The 17323-nt window shown below is 37.1% G+C and overlaps 1 protein-coding gene and 1 long non-coding RNA gene across 2 annotated transcripts in view; both read right to left on the bottom strand.

The window, feature by feature from the left end:
• Nucleotides 1-3472: 3472 nt before the first annotated feature.
• On the bottom strand, nt 3473-7370 carry PWWP3B (PWWP domain containing 3B). The gene has a single exon (XM_045570465.1). The coding sequence runs from the start codon at nt 7111-7113 to the stop codon at nt 5047-5049; it is 2067 nt and encodes a 688-aa protein (XP_045426421.1). The 5' UTR covers nt 7114-7370; the 3' UTR covers nt 3473-5046.
• A 3524-nt stretch (nt 7371-10894) lies between these two features.
• Nucleotides 10895-17323, bottom strand: part of LOC123651010 — a 29218-nt gene continuing 22789 nt past the window's right edge. The window contains exons 4-5 of the long non-coding RNA XR_004991994.2: nt 11689-11808; nt 10895-10974 (exon numbers count right to left, since the gene is read on the bottom strand). This is a non-coding gene — a long non-coding RNA (uncharacterized LOC123651010). The remainder of the gene's footprint in view (nt 10975-11688; nt 11809-17323) is intronic.

Genomic DNA, 17323 nt, shown 5'->3' with positions numbered 1-17323 from the left:
GCTGAGTCATATGGCCTGAGGGGCAAGGCTACTTGCACCACAGATTTGAAAAAAAAAAAAAAAAAAAAAAAAAAAGTAGATTGGGGCCAAGATTTTCCACCAAGCTGCTAACTTTAGACTTTAACTTGCCAAGGCTGTTTTTCTTTTTTCCCCCATTTTTTAAATTTATTTTTTATTGTTGACAGTATTACAGATGCACCCCACCACCCAGCTCTGCTCCCACCATAGGCCTTTAACGAATTATTGTCTGTGTTCATGGGCTATGCATATATGCATGTAAGTTCTTTGCTTAATCTCCTCCCACCTTCCTACTGCCCTTCCCTCTGATATCTGTCCGTCTGTTCCATGCATACATGGCTCTGGCTCTATTTTGTCAGTTTATTTTGCTTATCAGATTCCACATATAAGTCACATAATGTAATATTTTTCTCTGACTGGCTTATTTTGCTTATCATAATACTTTCCAGGTTCTTCCATGCTATATCAAACTGTAAGAGATCCTTCTTTTTTACAGCTGCATAGTATTCCATTGTGCATAGTACCACAGCTTTTTTATCCACTTATCTACTGATGGGCCCTTGGGCTATTTCCCCATCTTAACTATTGTAAATAGTACAACTATGAACATAAATAATACTCTAGTCAATTGTTAGAACAGCTAGCCTTGAAATATTATTTGTAAGGCATTACAACAGATTTCTGTCAATCACCATAACCTGACTCCACTCTGACCTTGGTTCTCATTGTGGTAATGACACCCTACTTCCCCTGAGCTTTTGTGCTGCCACCTTGACCCTGCCATTCTGGAATCCTATCATTCTTACTGTAACATAGTTTTCTTCCAGTCATGGTTTGTAAAGGAATGCCAACACTGAGCTACTAAAAAATTTTAATGTTCCCCCTCACTATTATAGTAGTGCTTTCTCTGCCCTTCAGGGGAAAATAGTTCAGCGATAGGCCCTCTTGGTTCATTTATACTACCCTCACTCCATTTGACCTTCTTACCAATTTCTAAATACTCTGGCAAAGAAATTCCAGTATCTCTGTCTTATTGACTGTAGGCTGTTGTCCAAACTTAAAGATGCCACTTAGCAGTCACAAGTGTGTACTCCCATATAAATTTCCCCTTATACCCACTTATAATCCGTTGCTAATTTGATATTCTCAAAATCCATTCCAAAACATGCTGGTATATTTTAGCTAGTTTCAGATTTTCCACCTAAACAGAGATTGCATTTTGCTTTTGGTACAGTGATACCTTACCCTTTCAATGAATTGGGATCAATGAAAAATATTTGCTGGACATTAAGACAAACAATGCCCTTTGAGATAGCTGCCTTAGAGGAGATTATTGCCTTGTTTCCATGAACAAGAAAGCTGTTTTGTAATAGCAAGGGTTAGGGACTATTTTTGGCTGGCTAAGGAGGTGGTATTGTAGATATAAGATTCTCACACCCATCACTAATATAGGTTTCAGAGTTGTACTCTCTCCTTATTAGGACTCATATATTGATATATAGACCTGTAAATGTTGTAAATAGTTTTCATGCTTCTCTGCCAACCTTTCAATTATAATATGGGCCTGATAGCAGAAAATCTGCCTTATGATTGGAAGAGATGGGGGTCTCTTTAATCTAATGAATTAGGTGCACATTCCTATCAGACACACAAATTTAGGTTAAAGATTCATGCAAAGAAGAAAATAGATGCATGTCTGAGACACATCTTCCTCACTTCAATATATGCCACAATATAAATGACATACCAGGAGGAATCAGGTAACCCATCTTTAACCCAAACCCAGTAACTCACAAATGTGTGGAGACCTGGAACTCTGGTTTTCAAATACAGGCAGTGAGAGTAATAAACATTACTCACTATTATGATAAAACTATAGGCCTGGTGCACAAAATTTGTGCATGGGTTGGGGGGTGGGGTTCCCTCAGCCTAGCCTGCACCCTCTCCAATCTAGGGCCCCTCAAGGGATGTTCAACTGCCCATTTAGACCCGATCCCTATGGGCATTCGGACATCCCTCTCATAATCCAGGACTGCTGGTTCCCAACTGCTCGCCTGCCTGCCTTCCTGATTGCCCCTAACTGCTTCTGCCTGCCAACCTGATCAACCCCTAACCACTCCCATGCCAGCCTGATTGATATCTAACTGCTCCCCTGACAGCCCATGTGCCCCTAACTTCCCTCTTCTGCCATCCTGGTCACCCCTAACTGCCCTCCCCTGCAGGGTGGATCACCTCCAAATGCCCTCCCTTGCAGATCTGGTCCCTCTCAATTGCCCTCCCCTGCTTGCCATCTTGTGGTGGCCATCTTGTGTCCACATGGGGGAGGATCTTTGACCACAGGGGGGCAGCCATGTTATGTGTTGGAGTGATGGTCAATCTGCATATTACTCTTTTATTAGATAGGATAGAGGCTTGGTGCATGGATGGGGGCCAGCTGGTTGCCCTGAAGGGTGTCCGGGATCAGGGTGGGGGTTTTCTTGGGGCATGGGGCAGCCTGGGTGACAAGCCTGTGGTGGTTTGCAGGCCAGCCAGGCCTCCCAGTGACCCAAGCAGAGTCCCTGGTATCTAGCACTCCTCGCTTTGTGGCTCCTGCCATTTCTGTTTGGATTTGTTTACCTTCTATAATTGAAACTTTGTAGCCTGGATTGGAGGCCTAGGCCAGCTAGGGCAGAGGGAAAACTTGGCTTCCTCTGTTCTCCAGCTCCATGGTTGCCGCCATTTTTCTTGGGATTTATCTTCTATAATTGAAACTTTGTATCCTTGAGTGGAGGCCTGGGCTGGCCAGGGTGTGTGGAAAGCTTACTTCCTCTATTGCCGGGGAAACCCAAGCCTCTCAATTGCTCTCTGTGACTGCAGCCATCTTGGTTGAGGTTAATTTGCATACTCACTCTGATTAGCTAGTGGGCGTGGCTGGTGGGCATGGCTGGTGGGTGTAGCAGAGTGATGGTTAATTTGCATATTACTCTTTTATTAGGTAAGATAATGAATTCTAGTGCTTTTAGATATTAGATTGTCATCTGGCTCACTTTGAATCTGACCTTGTCATTTGGGTCACCTTAAATCCTTAGAGCAGAGCAGAGCTTTAAACCATTGCTTGCTCTCCTGACTATCAAGTATATGAAAGAGTGAATACACAAATAAGATAGTAAAGATAGTATCAAAAACAAAAGATAGAAATGGCTCCATGGAGAAAACCAAAGGTGGGCAATATATTGGAATAAAAAGAGAATGCTATAGAGTACATACAGTGTGGTTTCCCAGGATATGAGGCCCACATATCGTGTGGTGATGGTCTGTTATCAAATACTCCTCAAGATCATGAGGAAGTTATGTGGATTGACACAGTTATTTTAAAGCAGTCTTGGTCTTTATCAGGCAGACCAAGAGAAGGTTCTAGGGAATCTAAAGCTTATGCAATTTGGAAGACTTTATTTTAAAATAATACAAAATCAAACATGAAAGTTAATATTTATTTAGAATGAAAAGATAATGTATAACAAGCATTAAAATGATGACAACTACAACAAGCAAAATTCCAAACAGAGAAACACCAGTTAGTAACTACACGATCTGAAGTATGATGAAGTGAACATTCAAAATGAAAGATCTAATGGTTTTATTACAAATGAAAACATCTAACTTTTGCAAATTTTACATAAACATGTGGTCATGGAAACATATAACAAAAGCCTAAGAGTAACACTTGTCTCACTCTAAGAATAAAAATGCAGACAGGTTCATGTTGAGCCTTTAGTGTTTATTTTTATGTCAAGTTACTAAAATAAAGTAGCCCTTATAACATTTATTTTCATTAAAATCTTATTTCAAGTTAGATTAAGCTATTCATTGGTTTCAGACTTCAACTGTCAGCTGTATACTTTTAAATATATTTGGATAATTGTCATATTTGGCCAAGTGGAGGCCTTTTCTATGACTCATTTCCAAATTCACAGATTCTGGTCCATCTACTCATTGTTTTAGCCTGGAATGACTTACCAGTTGGTATGTATATTGTTGGAACTAACTGGGACTATTTTACTAATATACAGAGTGCTTGGTTTAAACAAATGTCTATATTTTTAGAGATACTATAGTCAGAACAAAATGTTTGCATTTTCTACAGTTTATAACAAACTAGATGGGCTCTTAAGCAATCAGCCTGGACTCATACTTTAGAGTAGCCAGACTATGAATACAATGTCTCTAGTTTTCTTCCACATGTGGTCAGATGGATATATTTAGATACAGATACTGTTAGTTATGATGTCTGTTTAAGAAACTATTCACCTATTGAATAATAGACACTCCACAAATGGAATTTCAGGGAAGTATAGAATGAACAATCCTGTTCCAGGCTGCCAAAATTATTTTCTGCATGCTGAGATGTTATTCTCACACATATAGACTGCATGCAGATAATCCATTTACTTTATTTTTGAATTCCAGATTGTTTTCTTACAAAAGCAATTACAGTTATAATATATAGCAAAGCATCTCTATCTTTGGTTCTTTGTCGCAGATATATTTTCCCAAAAATAAATAGGTATGACAGGAAAAATAATTCAGCTATCTTAGGAGAAACCTATTATTTTATAAAAAACTAAGCAAAAATATATAATATAATCAATGTTCCTTAGACTTCTTTCTAATCATCTCGCTTAATATCTAATACTAGTGCAATTTTAATATGCAAATGATTGTGTACCCTGTATTTAACTATACAGCATAGACACAAAGATGTCAAAAAACAAAACAGTACTTTCTCTTAAAATTATTTAAGAATTATGAATTCTAAAAATGTATGAGATAGAACTGCTAAAATCTGTTAATAAGATTGACTTTAAAGAAGCATAAGAAAGAAAATATTGATGTAGTAATATTAACAGATCATAGAGATCGCAAAGAAACACACACAACAAAACCTGAATACATTACCTAAAGCCTCAAGTTTCTGGAAAATATGTTAGGGTTTTTTTAAACACTAATATCTATGAAAGCTCCTTGTTATGATCTGGACATGCAGATGATTTAGTGAGCTTTTGTTGATGGCTTCCGTCTCTTTTCAAATAGGATTTTTGCATCAAATAACTCCCTTTCCCTGTATCCTAGAGATGGCCCTTTTAGATACTTTGCTTCAGCTTCATTGTAATCTAATCCATCAACTGCAGAAATTGAACAAATGATTGCTTCTGGTAGAAGAACTTCTAGGATAAATTTAATTTTATCATCTCTTATTCGAGCTAGCATTCGTTCGTCTATTTTTTTGTAGATTTCTTGTAAATATTTTACCACCTCATCCAACTGATCTTCATCTTCAAAGTATGTTTCAATACAAGGAGTGAACCTCTTTGCTTTCAAAAATGATTTCAGCCACCTGGATGCTTTTGTGCCATTTAAAATGGACAGAAGATGGTTTTCTGTTCCTTTTGCATTCACAATGAAGTCCACTAGATTCCTGTTGGCTCGGTCCCGAGCCGACTTCATTCGGTCAGGAAGAATTTTTTTGAAGGACATTCTCTTGGTCGGGGAAGCCATGGCCATTGTTTCCTTAGAATCTTCATTATGTAGCTTTGGAAATAGGTTCCTAAAGGTATCTTGTTTGATTACTTTCCTGATTGGATAACTGATGTCAGCAGCATAATACTCAAGGAAAGAGCCTGTAAAGGAACCACAACCTAGTCTAACTCTGTAGTCACAAATCAGTGAGATGCACCAGTCAATACTTTCACTGTAATCCTCCCTGGCTTTATCAACTAGTGCTTGTTTCTCTTTACAATCAAATTTTTTTAAACTTCTCAAAAGCACTCGAATGCCTCTCTTTACAGGATTCATGTTTGCCTCAACAAAAACCACACTTGCTTTTTTCTCTTTTCGCCTGATGCTTTTCACTATGGCTGGCCAAAATGGATATTTTTTATATTTAAACCAGACTATCATTCCTGCTTCAAATGAACGTGGCTCATAATGAAAAACAACGGGTGGAAGTACTTCGTCTTCCTCATCATCATCTAGTACAGAAGGATCAATAGGATTTAGAGGCACTGATTTATCAGAAGCTTGGAGTTCTTCTCCATATTCCTCAAAATCTGGATTCTGGTCACTTCTTTCATTATGGAGTGAACAATCCATGACACGGTTAGAGGCACTAAATGAAACCTGATATTCCCATGAACAATGACTGGGGGATGCCAGAGCACCTGACTCTGATTCCACAGGTTGATTCTGGCTGGTATCTAAGCATGAATTTGAGGGACCCTCTCCAGGATCCTCAATATTCTCTAATAAGGTAGAGCATTCAGAGGAAATGGCCAGGGTCTTTGGGTAGATATCCTCTGGCTCCTCTTTCAAATTTTTTGGCACAGTGAAGATATTTGGTGATGAAGTTGGATTGAACTTCTCTTCTTTAACATAAGCATCTTCCTCTTTGATTGTAGAATCCAAAGGCATAATTGTTGGGATGTCAATCTTTTTCTTGCTCTCCTTTTCATCATCTTCTGAAAGTGAAGAGAAAATTTGGCACCAGCTGGAGTTTTGTGATGATTTTGTTTCCATCTCACTTGGAATAGTATCAATGGTTGCATGCACTTGTGATTTATCATCATACAGGGAATCATCACTCTCTGAAGATACTAACAGAAATGTTGGAACTTCACTTTCTTCAAGACACTTTGACAAGTTTCCTTTAGGCTTCCGATACTTTTTGCGAGGGGGTGAATTAGAAAGCTTTTGTGGTACATTTTGAGATAGTGTAGTGGTCTCTTCTTCATCTGAACTGCTTGTTTGATTCAAATTTGTTCTCTTATTCAGAATACCCAGTGCCATTTTTAGTGATCTTGCATAAGCTGTTTCCTCTCTAGGTGAAGAACTGCCCTCTGACTGTGCTGCTATTGAGGAGGCAATGGCTTCAATTTGAGATTTATTTAGGGTTTTGGTTTCCTTGCTTTCCACTTTAATTTTTTCATCTAGTGAGAGTATTTGAACTTCTAGGGAAAATGTCTTCTTTCTCTTACTGTTTGATGAAGTCTCACATCTGGACAAAACTTTTGCTGGCCATAACTGGTCTTTCCAATTGCATAAGACATATTCAGCATCCATTATGACTTAGATTTGTGTACTATCAGAGATTGAGGTGAATGGCTATTCTTGTCACTATTAAGGCAGTTCCTACCCAAAACAACACTCTCACCAAAATCTCCTTTGTCTTAGAATTACCAAGTATTTACAGCTTGTTTGGTCTGCTCTCCTCCAGCAGAATTTCCCAAGGATGCTTGAGCCCGTTGCTTAAATGGGACAATATGAGAGATACTGCAATAGGGAAAAGGAAAAGAAGAAAATTATCAGAAAACAAGATTATTTTGCCAAAGTGGAAGGTGAACAGTTACAAATAGAGATAAAAGAAAGAATAATGCTCAGTGGGACATGATATGGATAGGGAAAATGCAGCATAATATAAAGTTATTGTAAAAATTAAAGAAGTGTGCCGAAACTGGTTTGGCTCAGTGGATAGAGCGTTGGTCTGCGGACTGAAAGGTTTCAGGTTCGATTCCGGTCAAGGGCATGTACATTGGTTGCGGGCACATCCCCAGTAGGAGGTGTGCAAGAGGCAGCTGGTCGATGTTTCTCTCTCATCGACGTTTCTAGCTCTCATCTCTCTCCTTTCCTCTCTGTAAAAAATCAATAAAATATATTTAAAAAATTAAAGAAGTGGTTTATAATACCTCAAATTCAAGAACTTGTCCTTATAATCTTACAAATGATTATTAAGGACTGAATCAGTGCACTTGCTGGCAGAAGTGGGAAAGGTTGCAATGGTAAATCAGGTACTACTCTATGTTATTAACTCCTTTGGGACATTTATGTCTCTACTGCTATACCTAAGGCAGTGGGACTCCAAAGTTTTCATGTATCAGAATCATCAAGAGGTCTTCATAAAACTATATTTCTAGGCCTCATCTTGATAGTTTTATCCAGAAGATTCCAGATAGGATACAACATTTTGTATCTCTAAGTTCGCAAGTGATTCTATTGTAACTTGTCCAAGAACATGGAGGAACACTGTTCTAGATTAAAGTGTGGTATGCGTACCCCCAGGGGTATGGGAAGAGTTTGGTGGGGGTACGCGTTGCACCGGAGTTTGGTGGGGATATGCACTGCACCATGCTTAGCTGCGCCTAATTCTACGTTCTCATGGAGTACGAGGGGTACTCAGAGTTACAAAAATTATAGAAGGGGTACACACATGTCAAAGGTTTGGGAAACACTGTTCTAGATGAACACACGGTTTTATAATTTTTAAGGTATAATTATTTTCCTATTTACCCAAAGCAGGCAAAGTATGCATCTCCTGGGCTGGGACAATAACACAAGACCTTGTTAAAAGCATGAGTTTAGAAGGAGGAGATTCAGAATGGTTGCTATGCTTACTAATTGGGTAGGATAGTTATTAAAGATTTATTGAGAGTAAGGCAGCTAGAACTCAGGTAGAAATTTGAATAGCCTCTTGCACAATTTCTTCATGGTGGTTTAACATGAGATTCTTCTCACAAACTAGAATTGATGACTTTTATTTTTAAAAATATATTTCTTATTGATTTCAGAGAAGGGTATGGAGAGAGAAACTCCAGTGATGAGAGAATCATTGATAGGCTGCCTCCTGTATGCCCCCTACTGGAGATCGAGCCCACAACCCAAGCATGTGCCCTGCCCTGGAATTGAATTGTGACCTCCTGGTTCATAGGTCAACAGTCAATCACTGAATCACACTGATCAGGCTAAAACTGATGATTTTTAATTACACAATGTTATGGCTATAGGACAGGGTGCAAAATAAATTATACCTCAAAATTTCAATCTAACATGGTTTTAGTATGAAATGTAGCTTCTAATTAAAAAATGCTATGGTTGTATCCTTGGCTGGGTGGCTCAGTTGACTGGAGTATTGAACTGTATACCAAAATATTGTGGGTCTGATTCCCAGTCAAGGTACATACCTAGGTTGCAGGTTTGATGGATGTTTCTCTCTCTCCTTTCTTCTCTAAAAAAAAAAAAGTCAATAAAAACATATTTTTGTGTGAGTGTTAAAATACTGTGCAGAGAAGGAAGCAAAATAAATTCAAACTCAAGTTCTCAACAAGTTTTTAATGTGAAATGTTTTGTGAAATGAGAAGAGTCTCACATGTGTCATAGAGGATCTGGTCTTATGACCCAGTTGTACCGATTCTCATTTGAAAAGAAGAAAGGCTGTATAAAAGGAGATAGAAATTCAAACCAAACAAATGGAAAAAGCATTTAGAAACTTTCCTACCCAAACATTAGAAGGCATGTCATTCTGAAACACAGGGATAAGATGAAATCTCATCTATGATATAGACCATATTTATTTTTCTTCTTTTTCTTTTTAAATTCTCTTTGTGACACAGTTATTTGGTTAATGTGGAAGTAATCTCTCTGATTAGAAAAGTGTGAGCTGGGGATAAGAGAGAAGGTAACAAATTGTCCTGTGTCTATTATGAGCAAGACTATAGATTTTTTTTTAAATCTGCACAGCAATCATTATGTTGATTTTTTTTTCTTTGCAAAATATTTTTTTCCATTGGAATTTTAATAATACTCTACATATTGTCTCACAGTCTAGTAAAACAAAATTATGTTTCATTGCTTTATTTCCCATTGTCATAAAAATGGTTGCCTGAAGAAAATGTAGTAAACCTGGGAAGCCCCATCTTGTGACCAGAATCAGAACTGCAACCTCCACTGCAGGCATAATCAGGGCTTCAATTATAATCAGATAATCGAATGAAGTACATTTAGCCAGCCAGAAGCCTTCTCAGGCTTCTAGAATTTTCTGTTCTAAGTTCAAGGCTTTTGTTTGTCAAATTATAACAGGGTCATAAAGTTTTCAATTACAATGTTTGTAATTATAAAAAATATACAGAAGCTTATTAAAAATTGAAAGGGTGCAGAGAGATATATACAAAATAAAGTACAACTCTACAAATAGTCACTATGAATATTTTCTATAATATCAGAATTGTTTGCATATAGGAATAAATATTTTCAAACCAACATCAGATCTCAATTAAGAACATATTTTGAACATATTCCTATGTAAATATTTCCCACATGATTTTTATGAATTACTTTATATTTTCCCCACATTTACAACATTTTATCTCAGTATTTTTTAATTTTTTTAATTTTTAATTTTAAAAAAAATATATATTTTATTGATTTTTGTACAGAGAAGAAGGGAGAGAGATAAAGAGTTAGAAACATCAATGAGAGAGAGTCATTGATCAGCTGCCTCTTGCACACCCCCCACTGGGGATATGCCCGCAACCAAGGTACATACCCTTGACCGGAATCGAACCTGGGGCCCTTCAGTCCCCAAGCCGATGCTCTATCCATTGAGCTAAACCAGTCCCAGCTTATCTCAGTATTTTACCTAATGATGTAAACCAAGTAAATAAATAAGTATGTATTGGTACTATTTTAAATAGTAGTAAAGGTAGCTCTGTTTCTCCAGCTACACAAATGATCTTATTAATAGTGTGGCAGATATGTTTTCTCAGACTTGGTTGCATATACTGTAGTAGCTAGCATACCTATGTTTTACTAAAATACATATTGATTTTTAAGTGAGAACATATGATAAATGCTATTCTATAATTTCCTTTTTTCACTTTATACTGTTTATCAGACATTTCAAATCACTATACATATTTATTTTCTACATATATAATATTCTACTGTATGGTTATATCATTCCATACAATATTTTTAAAAAAAACTGCTTATAGAAATAAACCAAGTCCTTTCTCCATCTCAATCTTAAAAGATATAGAAAAATAGTTCTTGCTGACCAAAGCCATACCTGTGATTTGCGAGGACACACGCAGGGCTGTAGCCAACACAGCAATTAGGCTACACACTTGATCAGGTCCAGGACAGCGTCCACTATTGGCAAAAAACAAAGGGAGGATGTTTGCACATCTGCACATACCTATGAATGCTTATGTGTTTTAAACAAAATGGATATGTTGTTTCAGCTTCACTTTTCTTTCATGGTTATAAAAATAATCATGGAAAAGTATACTCTAAAGATGCTGCAATGGGCTAACCTGACCACTGAGAAATGCTGACTAACATGGGAGTTTATTTTCTCCCAGTTTTTTTTCTTCTAATCACACATATACATGCATATGTATGTACAATTGTCTTCAGTCAACTACACATATGTTCCCCTTTCCATGTTCATATACAGGTGACATATAGCCCTTCAATCAATTCATAAGAGTATTCTCCCATGCTGTCACATATTTTATCCATCATTTTCTGTGTAAAGTAAAAATGCTTAAAAATTCAAGCAGTAACAAAATTCCAGCAACATAAACATGGAATACCAAGTCAATAAATTAGCATGAATGTCTATACTGCACTGAAATCTTAATATAGAGACTGTAATCTGATCACTTCTTCTCCCACCATAGATTTTTAAAGCATTGGGAGATACAGAAATGCTAAAGGATTAATTCCTTTAAAATGCCAGAAATTCTTTCAAAACCACACACTCATCTCACCCACTTTAAGACCACCATTCCTATTTTTCTTATCTTTACTCTTGGACCCAGAGAAGTCCCTAAAAATAACTAGATTTAAGGCAGCCATTACCTTGAAGCTTTTTGTCAGCTGCAGTCCCTCCACCAAGAATGGCCAGGCACTGATTGCTTCCAGGCTTCTGAGAGAATGCTCCGCCTCTTCCCGGTGATGGGGAAGAGAGAAGGCCCCTTCCTGAATTGGAGGAGGGACAACAGTCAAGTTAAACTACTGAAGTGTTAAAGGGTAGAAAATGTTCCTTAAGGAACTTAAAAGAGAAATGGCAACAAATGTCTGTTTAATTTCCATCCAGACCCTTAGAATGTGTAACTTCTTGGTTAAAAGTAGTAGCAAATTCCTTTATTAAAAAATAACAATCTAGTTTAAAATATTCCTTCCATATTTTTCCTTGCCTTATCTGGCATTTTGCCTCTGCAGGTAAATTTAAAACCCAGTTGCTAATGCTTCATTAAAATAGCTCACTAAGACTCTAGATTGGGATTGCACTAAAACTGTACATATTTTATGAAAAACTACTTCTTTGTAATAATTTTTTTTTTTGTTCCCAGTACTTGGTAGTCACTCCTTTCATTTCTTCTCTTAAATGCTTCAGAAAAGTTTCAGATATTTCTTTACAAACTTGGATGTTTCCAGCTAAAGGCTGAAAATTTCTGGTTTGACAGTAAAGTATACATTTCACATACCCTCATCAATAATTATAAATTCCTTCTTATGTTTTGTTGGCATTTTCCACACAGGCAATTCAATGTGAGAAATTAATTTTTAAAAATGTACTTGCCTTTGTTTATATGTATTGATATGTCTAAAATAAAATTTGCAAATTTTGTTCATTAAAATTCTACCATGTTAAATTTAAACTTAGATTTTTAACTTAGAAAGACAATTTTAAATACCATTAGTGCTAATTTTGTGAATGAAAATATTTGGGGATGAAATACCTGTGTAGTATATAATATTACCCCCCCCCCATATATATATATATATAGTAAAAATCTATCTTTATATATGCATTAATATTGGAATAATAAACACCAATAAATAATGAAGATCTCTAGGCTAGTGTGTTAGTAAGGGCTCTAATAATTATATGGGATGTTTAGTGCTATAAACAACCCCTAAATCTCAGAGGTTCAACCATAACATTTTGTTTTGCTGATGTCAAAGTTCAATGTACTTCATCACTTCATCAAGTGGTCAGAAAGGGGAAAGGTTCTCTGTTCCAAGCAGTCATTAAGAGATTCAAACTTCTTCTATTCTACAGCTCTACCATCTTCTTTGGCCTGGAAGTCCTCCATTGCATTCTTTGTACTTAGAAATTTTATAAAGAAGGGTGTTGGAGAAACTTGTGGAACCTTTTGGGGGCCAGAGCTGGCAAATTTTACTGCTGGTCACAGCCAACTAGATAAAACTGCCATAGAGGCTGGAGAAGGTAGTTTTCCTGTGACTCAGGAGGAGAATGAAACGGGGTTTTTGAACACATAGAATTCTCTCTACAGGAACTTTCCCCTTTCCATCTTTTACAGACTTCTGTTACATGATTAATACTTTTTCAACACCACGTATCAGTTATAAAGACTAGGACAGTAGAAACTTTTAGTTGCTGACCCTAAATCTATTCTTTGCATTCTTCTTCATTACAAGAACCACAGCTGCACTCAGGTTGACTATGTAAACTCTTAAAATAGTATTTTTCCAAGACTTTCCTACTGTAAGCTATGACCATGTAATGGAATTTCAAAAATAAGTGTAAAGATTTAGAGAAGGTGCTTCAGAAGAGGTTGGACAGCCACTTTGTGCCTTTTTCCACTTTCCCTCTTTCTTTTGCTTTCCCCCTAGAACTTGTCCATGATATAATTCAGAGAGACATTATGGACCAAGAGACTTAGATAAGGAATGTAACTCACACCCTTGCCAAGTGGCTCAGTTGGTTGGAGCATCATCCAGTACACCAAGAGGTTGAAGGTTCAATTCCCAATCATGGCATATAGCTAGATTGTGGGTTCGGTCTCTGATTGGGGCACATACGGGAGGCAACTGATTGGTGTTTTTCACATCGGTGTTTTTTCTCTCTCTTTCTCTTCCTCTCTAAAATCAATAAAAAAGGTATCCTTGGATGAGGATTTTTTTTTTTTAAAAGGAAGGTAACTCACTAGGGATGGAAGTACCTTAACCATTGAATAATGGAACTACCTCATTTCAATAACTTTAACTTAGTGAAAAAGTAAACTTCTATCTTACTTAAGCCACTGTGTTTTCCAGTCTCTCTTCTAGTAGAACAAAAGAGTTCATCTTACAAAAATAAACAAAAATATCATTTTTATTAATATTTTCAAAGCTTCAGGTTATTACTATATAAATTCAAGAGATTAGGCCAGTGGAAAATATGGTTTTAGTTAAATAAAGAGACATATTCAATTACATATTTTATAATGTAATATTTCTCATTCTGTCTTCTCATTTCGCATGTTTGGAAAACAAACAAACACAGACAAAGTATGGTCATTATATTAAGAATACAGTCTTCTGTTTATTTTATTTATTTTTTATATTGCACATAAATCAGGAAATGCTACACTAACTCACTATTTCCAAAACAAAATGCAAAGGAAAACATTAATTCCATATATAATATTTTATATTTTACTGTTTTTAGAAGGTAGAAGGAGGAGGAGAAGAATAACCAAGAATGAATGCTGCTACTATTATTACAATGAAGACAGGTACAGTGGTGCCTCACACAACGAACTTAATTCGTTCCAGGAGCAAGTTTGTTATGCGAAAAGTTCGTTATGTGAAACGCGTTTTCCCATAACAATACATGTTAAAAAAATAATTTGTTCTGTAGCATAAAATATGCTAAGATGACATAAAAAAGATAATTTTTTTGTTATTATTTTTATTTAGATACATCTAAAAACATAATTTTTTTTTAAAAAAAACACACATTTTTTTAATTTTAAGACAGACTAAGTAGAGTCTACCGAATCTTGCACATCTTCATCCATTTTCTGCTTTTTGGCCGATGGTTTCATGAAAAACCTGTCCAAAGTCGTTTGTTTTTCTCTTTTCTCCAACATCTGCCGGAAATAACGGACAAGAGTATCGGAGTAAAGATCGTTGATCCTGTTTGCTTCAGCTGAATCCGGATAGTGGGCATTGGTAAACTCCTGAACTGCTTTCCATTTGACCAGGATGTTCTTGATGTCAGCAGTTGGGATTGGTTGATTGTTTGATTGTTGCTCCTCGTTATCAGATGACGCTTCCCTTTGAGCATTGTCCTGTTGCTGGACCAGAAGTGCTTGGAGCTCTTCAGTTGTCAGCTCTTCTTCGTGTTCCTCAATAAGCTCCTCTACATCCTCTTCCTCTACCTCTAATTCCAACCTTTGGGCCACTGTGATGATGTCCTTCACCACTTCTGTCTCATCAACTACTGCTTCTTCCTGGGTCCACGAAGGCACAAGCATCTTCCAAGCAAAAATGAGGGTCCTTTGTGACACTTCTTCCCAGGCCTTCTGTATAAGTCGTATTGCCATAAGGACATCAAATTTCTCCTTCCAAAACTTTCGGACAGTCATATTGTCTCCACCAAACTCGCATTCTTCAAACACCTTATTAAAGAGGGCTCTAGTGTAGAGTTTTTTAAAGTTCGCAATAACTTGCTGATCCATTGGCTGAAGAATGGATGTGGTGTTTGGTGGCAAATACTGCACCTTGATAAAAGGATAATTTTCCTGCAATATTTCCTCTAGGTCTTTTGGGTGAGAAGGGGCATTGTCAAGTATCAGAAGGGCTTTGAGCGGCAGTTCTTTTTCCAGCAAGAATTTCTTCACGGCAGGAGCAAAGGTTTCCAGAATCCATTCATTGAAGATAACTTGGGTCACCCAGGCTTTTTGATTGGACTTCCAATGGACAGGCAGTTTGGACTTAATAACGTTATTTTTCTTGAAAATTCTTGGATTTTCAGAGTGATAAACCAATAGAGGTTTGATCTTGAGGTCTCCGCTGGCATTAGACGAAAACATAAGGGTAAGTCTGTCCTTCATGGCTTTGTGTCCTGGCAATTTCTTCTCCTCTTTTGTAATGAAGGTTCTGCTCGGCATTCTTTTCCAGAAAAGACCCGTTTCATCGGCATTGAACACTTGTTGTGGGCAGTATCCTTCATCCTTAATACATTTTTGAAAGTTAATAGAGAACTTTTCTGCTTCTTTCTTGTCAGCACTGCCAGCCTCACCATGCATAGTAACGCTGTGGATTCCACACCTTTTCTTAAATCTAAAAAACCACCCCCTGCTGGCTTTGAATTCTTCTTCATTATCTTGATTGCTGCTACTTCCAGGGACGTTTTTCTTTAGATCGTCATAAATTCTCTTGGCTTTGTGACAGATAATATCTTGGGTTGTTACGTCACCTTTCACCTGCCTGTCCTTAATCCAAATCGCTAATAGCCTCTCCATTTCCTCGTGGATTGAAGACCTATGTTTTTCATGAAATAGTTTTGATACTCCTTTGGCTACTTTGGCTGATTTGATTGCATCCTTATTTGTCAAAATGGTGAAAATGGTGGTCTTGCTGAGGCCAAACTCTTTGACGAGGTCACACTGTTTTACCCCACATTCACTCCTTCTAATTATTTCCTGTTTCATTTCAACAGAAATCACCTTCCTGCTTTTTTTTAGAAGCCATGATATAAAAAAATATTGAGTTTAACTTAAAAGGACGACTGCCGTGATACGTGCGTGATTTAATTCGTAATGAAGAACGATTGCCTCGATACGTGCTTAAGTTAAGTGCAGTGACTAACGACTGCCTGCAGTGCCTGCGCGGAAGGATGCAATACATCGGCAGCGATCGTGGAAGCTCGGGCAAAGCAGTCGTGGAAGCTCGGGCAAAGCGGTCGTGGAAGCTCGGGCGACTTCGTTGTGTGAAACGAAGTTCGTTGTATGAATCATGAAATGAAGTTCGTTGTGTGCAGCGTTCACTGTGCGAGGCGTTCTTTATGCGAGGCACCACTGTAGTAATTATAGATATAATAATATCTAATAACTATAAATATTTTTTATGTGCCAGGCACTATTCCAAGTACATGGCATATTATCTCATTTAATACCATGTGGTAATTTTATGGAGGAGAGCTCCTATAACTGATTTATTTTGCATAACAGTAATATTATTAATAATAATGACAACAATAGAAGCCAAAAGTGCTCTGTATTGTGTGCCAGGCATTGTACCAAGTTCTCTGTATATATAATATTCTTTGATACTCATAAAATCTTTTTTAAATAGGTATTATGAATATTCCCATTGTGTAGGTGAGACATTAGAGAGGTTCATGAACTTTTACAGGTATTTGAATCTAGAGTCCATGTTCTTAATCACTAAGATACACTGTGATTATCTCATTTTAAAAACAAAATGCTCTATGAATGTGTGCTGGTGAGTGGGTGAATTAATTAATTTGCAATATCTATGTATTAGGAGTCACTAGAATGTAGAGAATTCTTATATTGCATCTAATATAACATAAATTAGTCGTATCTTACATAATAATAGATTAACATGTAAATTGACCATATCTCCATTACGCCCACCAGCCAAACAGGAGGGGATATTTCAAATTAGAAGGACAAAGATGGTGCAGAGTGGCCGGGTGGGGCAGGATGCCTGCTATGAGAGGGAGGGTGGAGGG

This window comes from Pipistrellus kuhlii, unplaced genomic scaffold (assembly GCF_014108245.1).
Source record: "Pipistrellus kuhlii isolate mPipKuh1 unplaced genomic scaffold, mPipKuh1.p scaffold_m20_p_33, whole genome shotgun sequence".
NCBI lineage: Eukaryota > Metazoa > Chordata > Mammalia > Chiroptera > Vespertilionidae > Pipistrellus > Pipistrellus kuhlii.
Note: the sequence above shows the minus strand (reverse complement) of the source record. Positions and strands in the feature narration are given on the sequence as shown.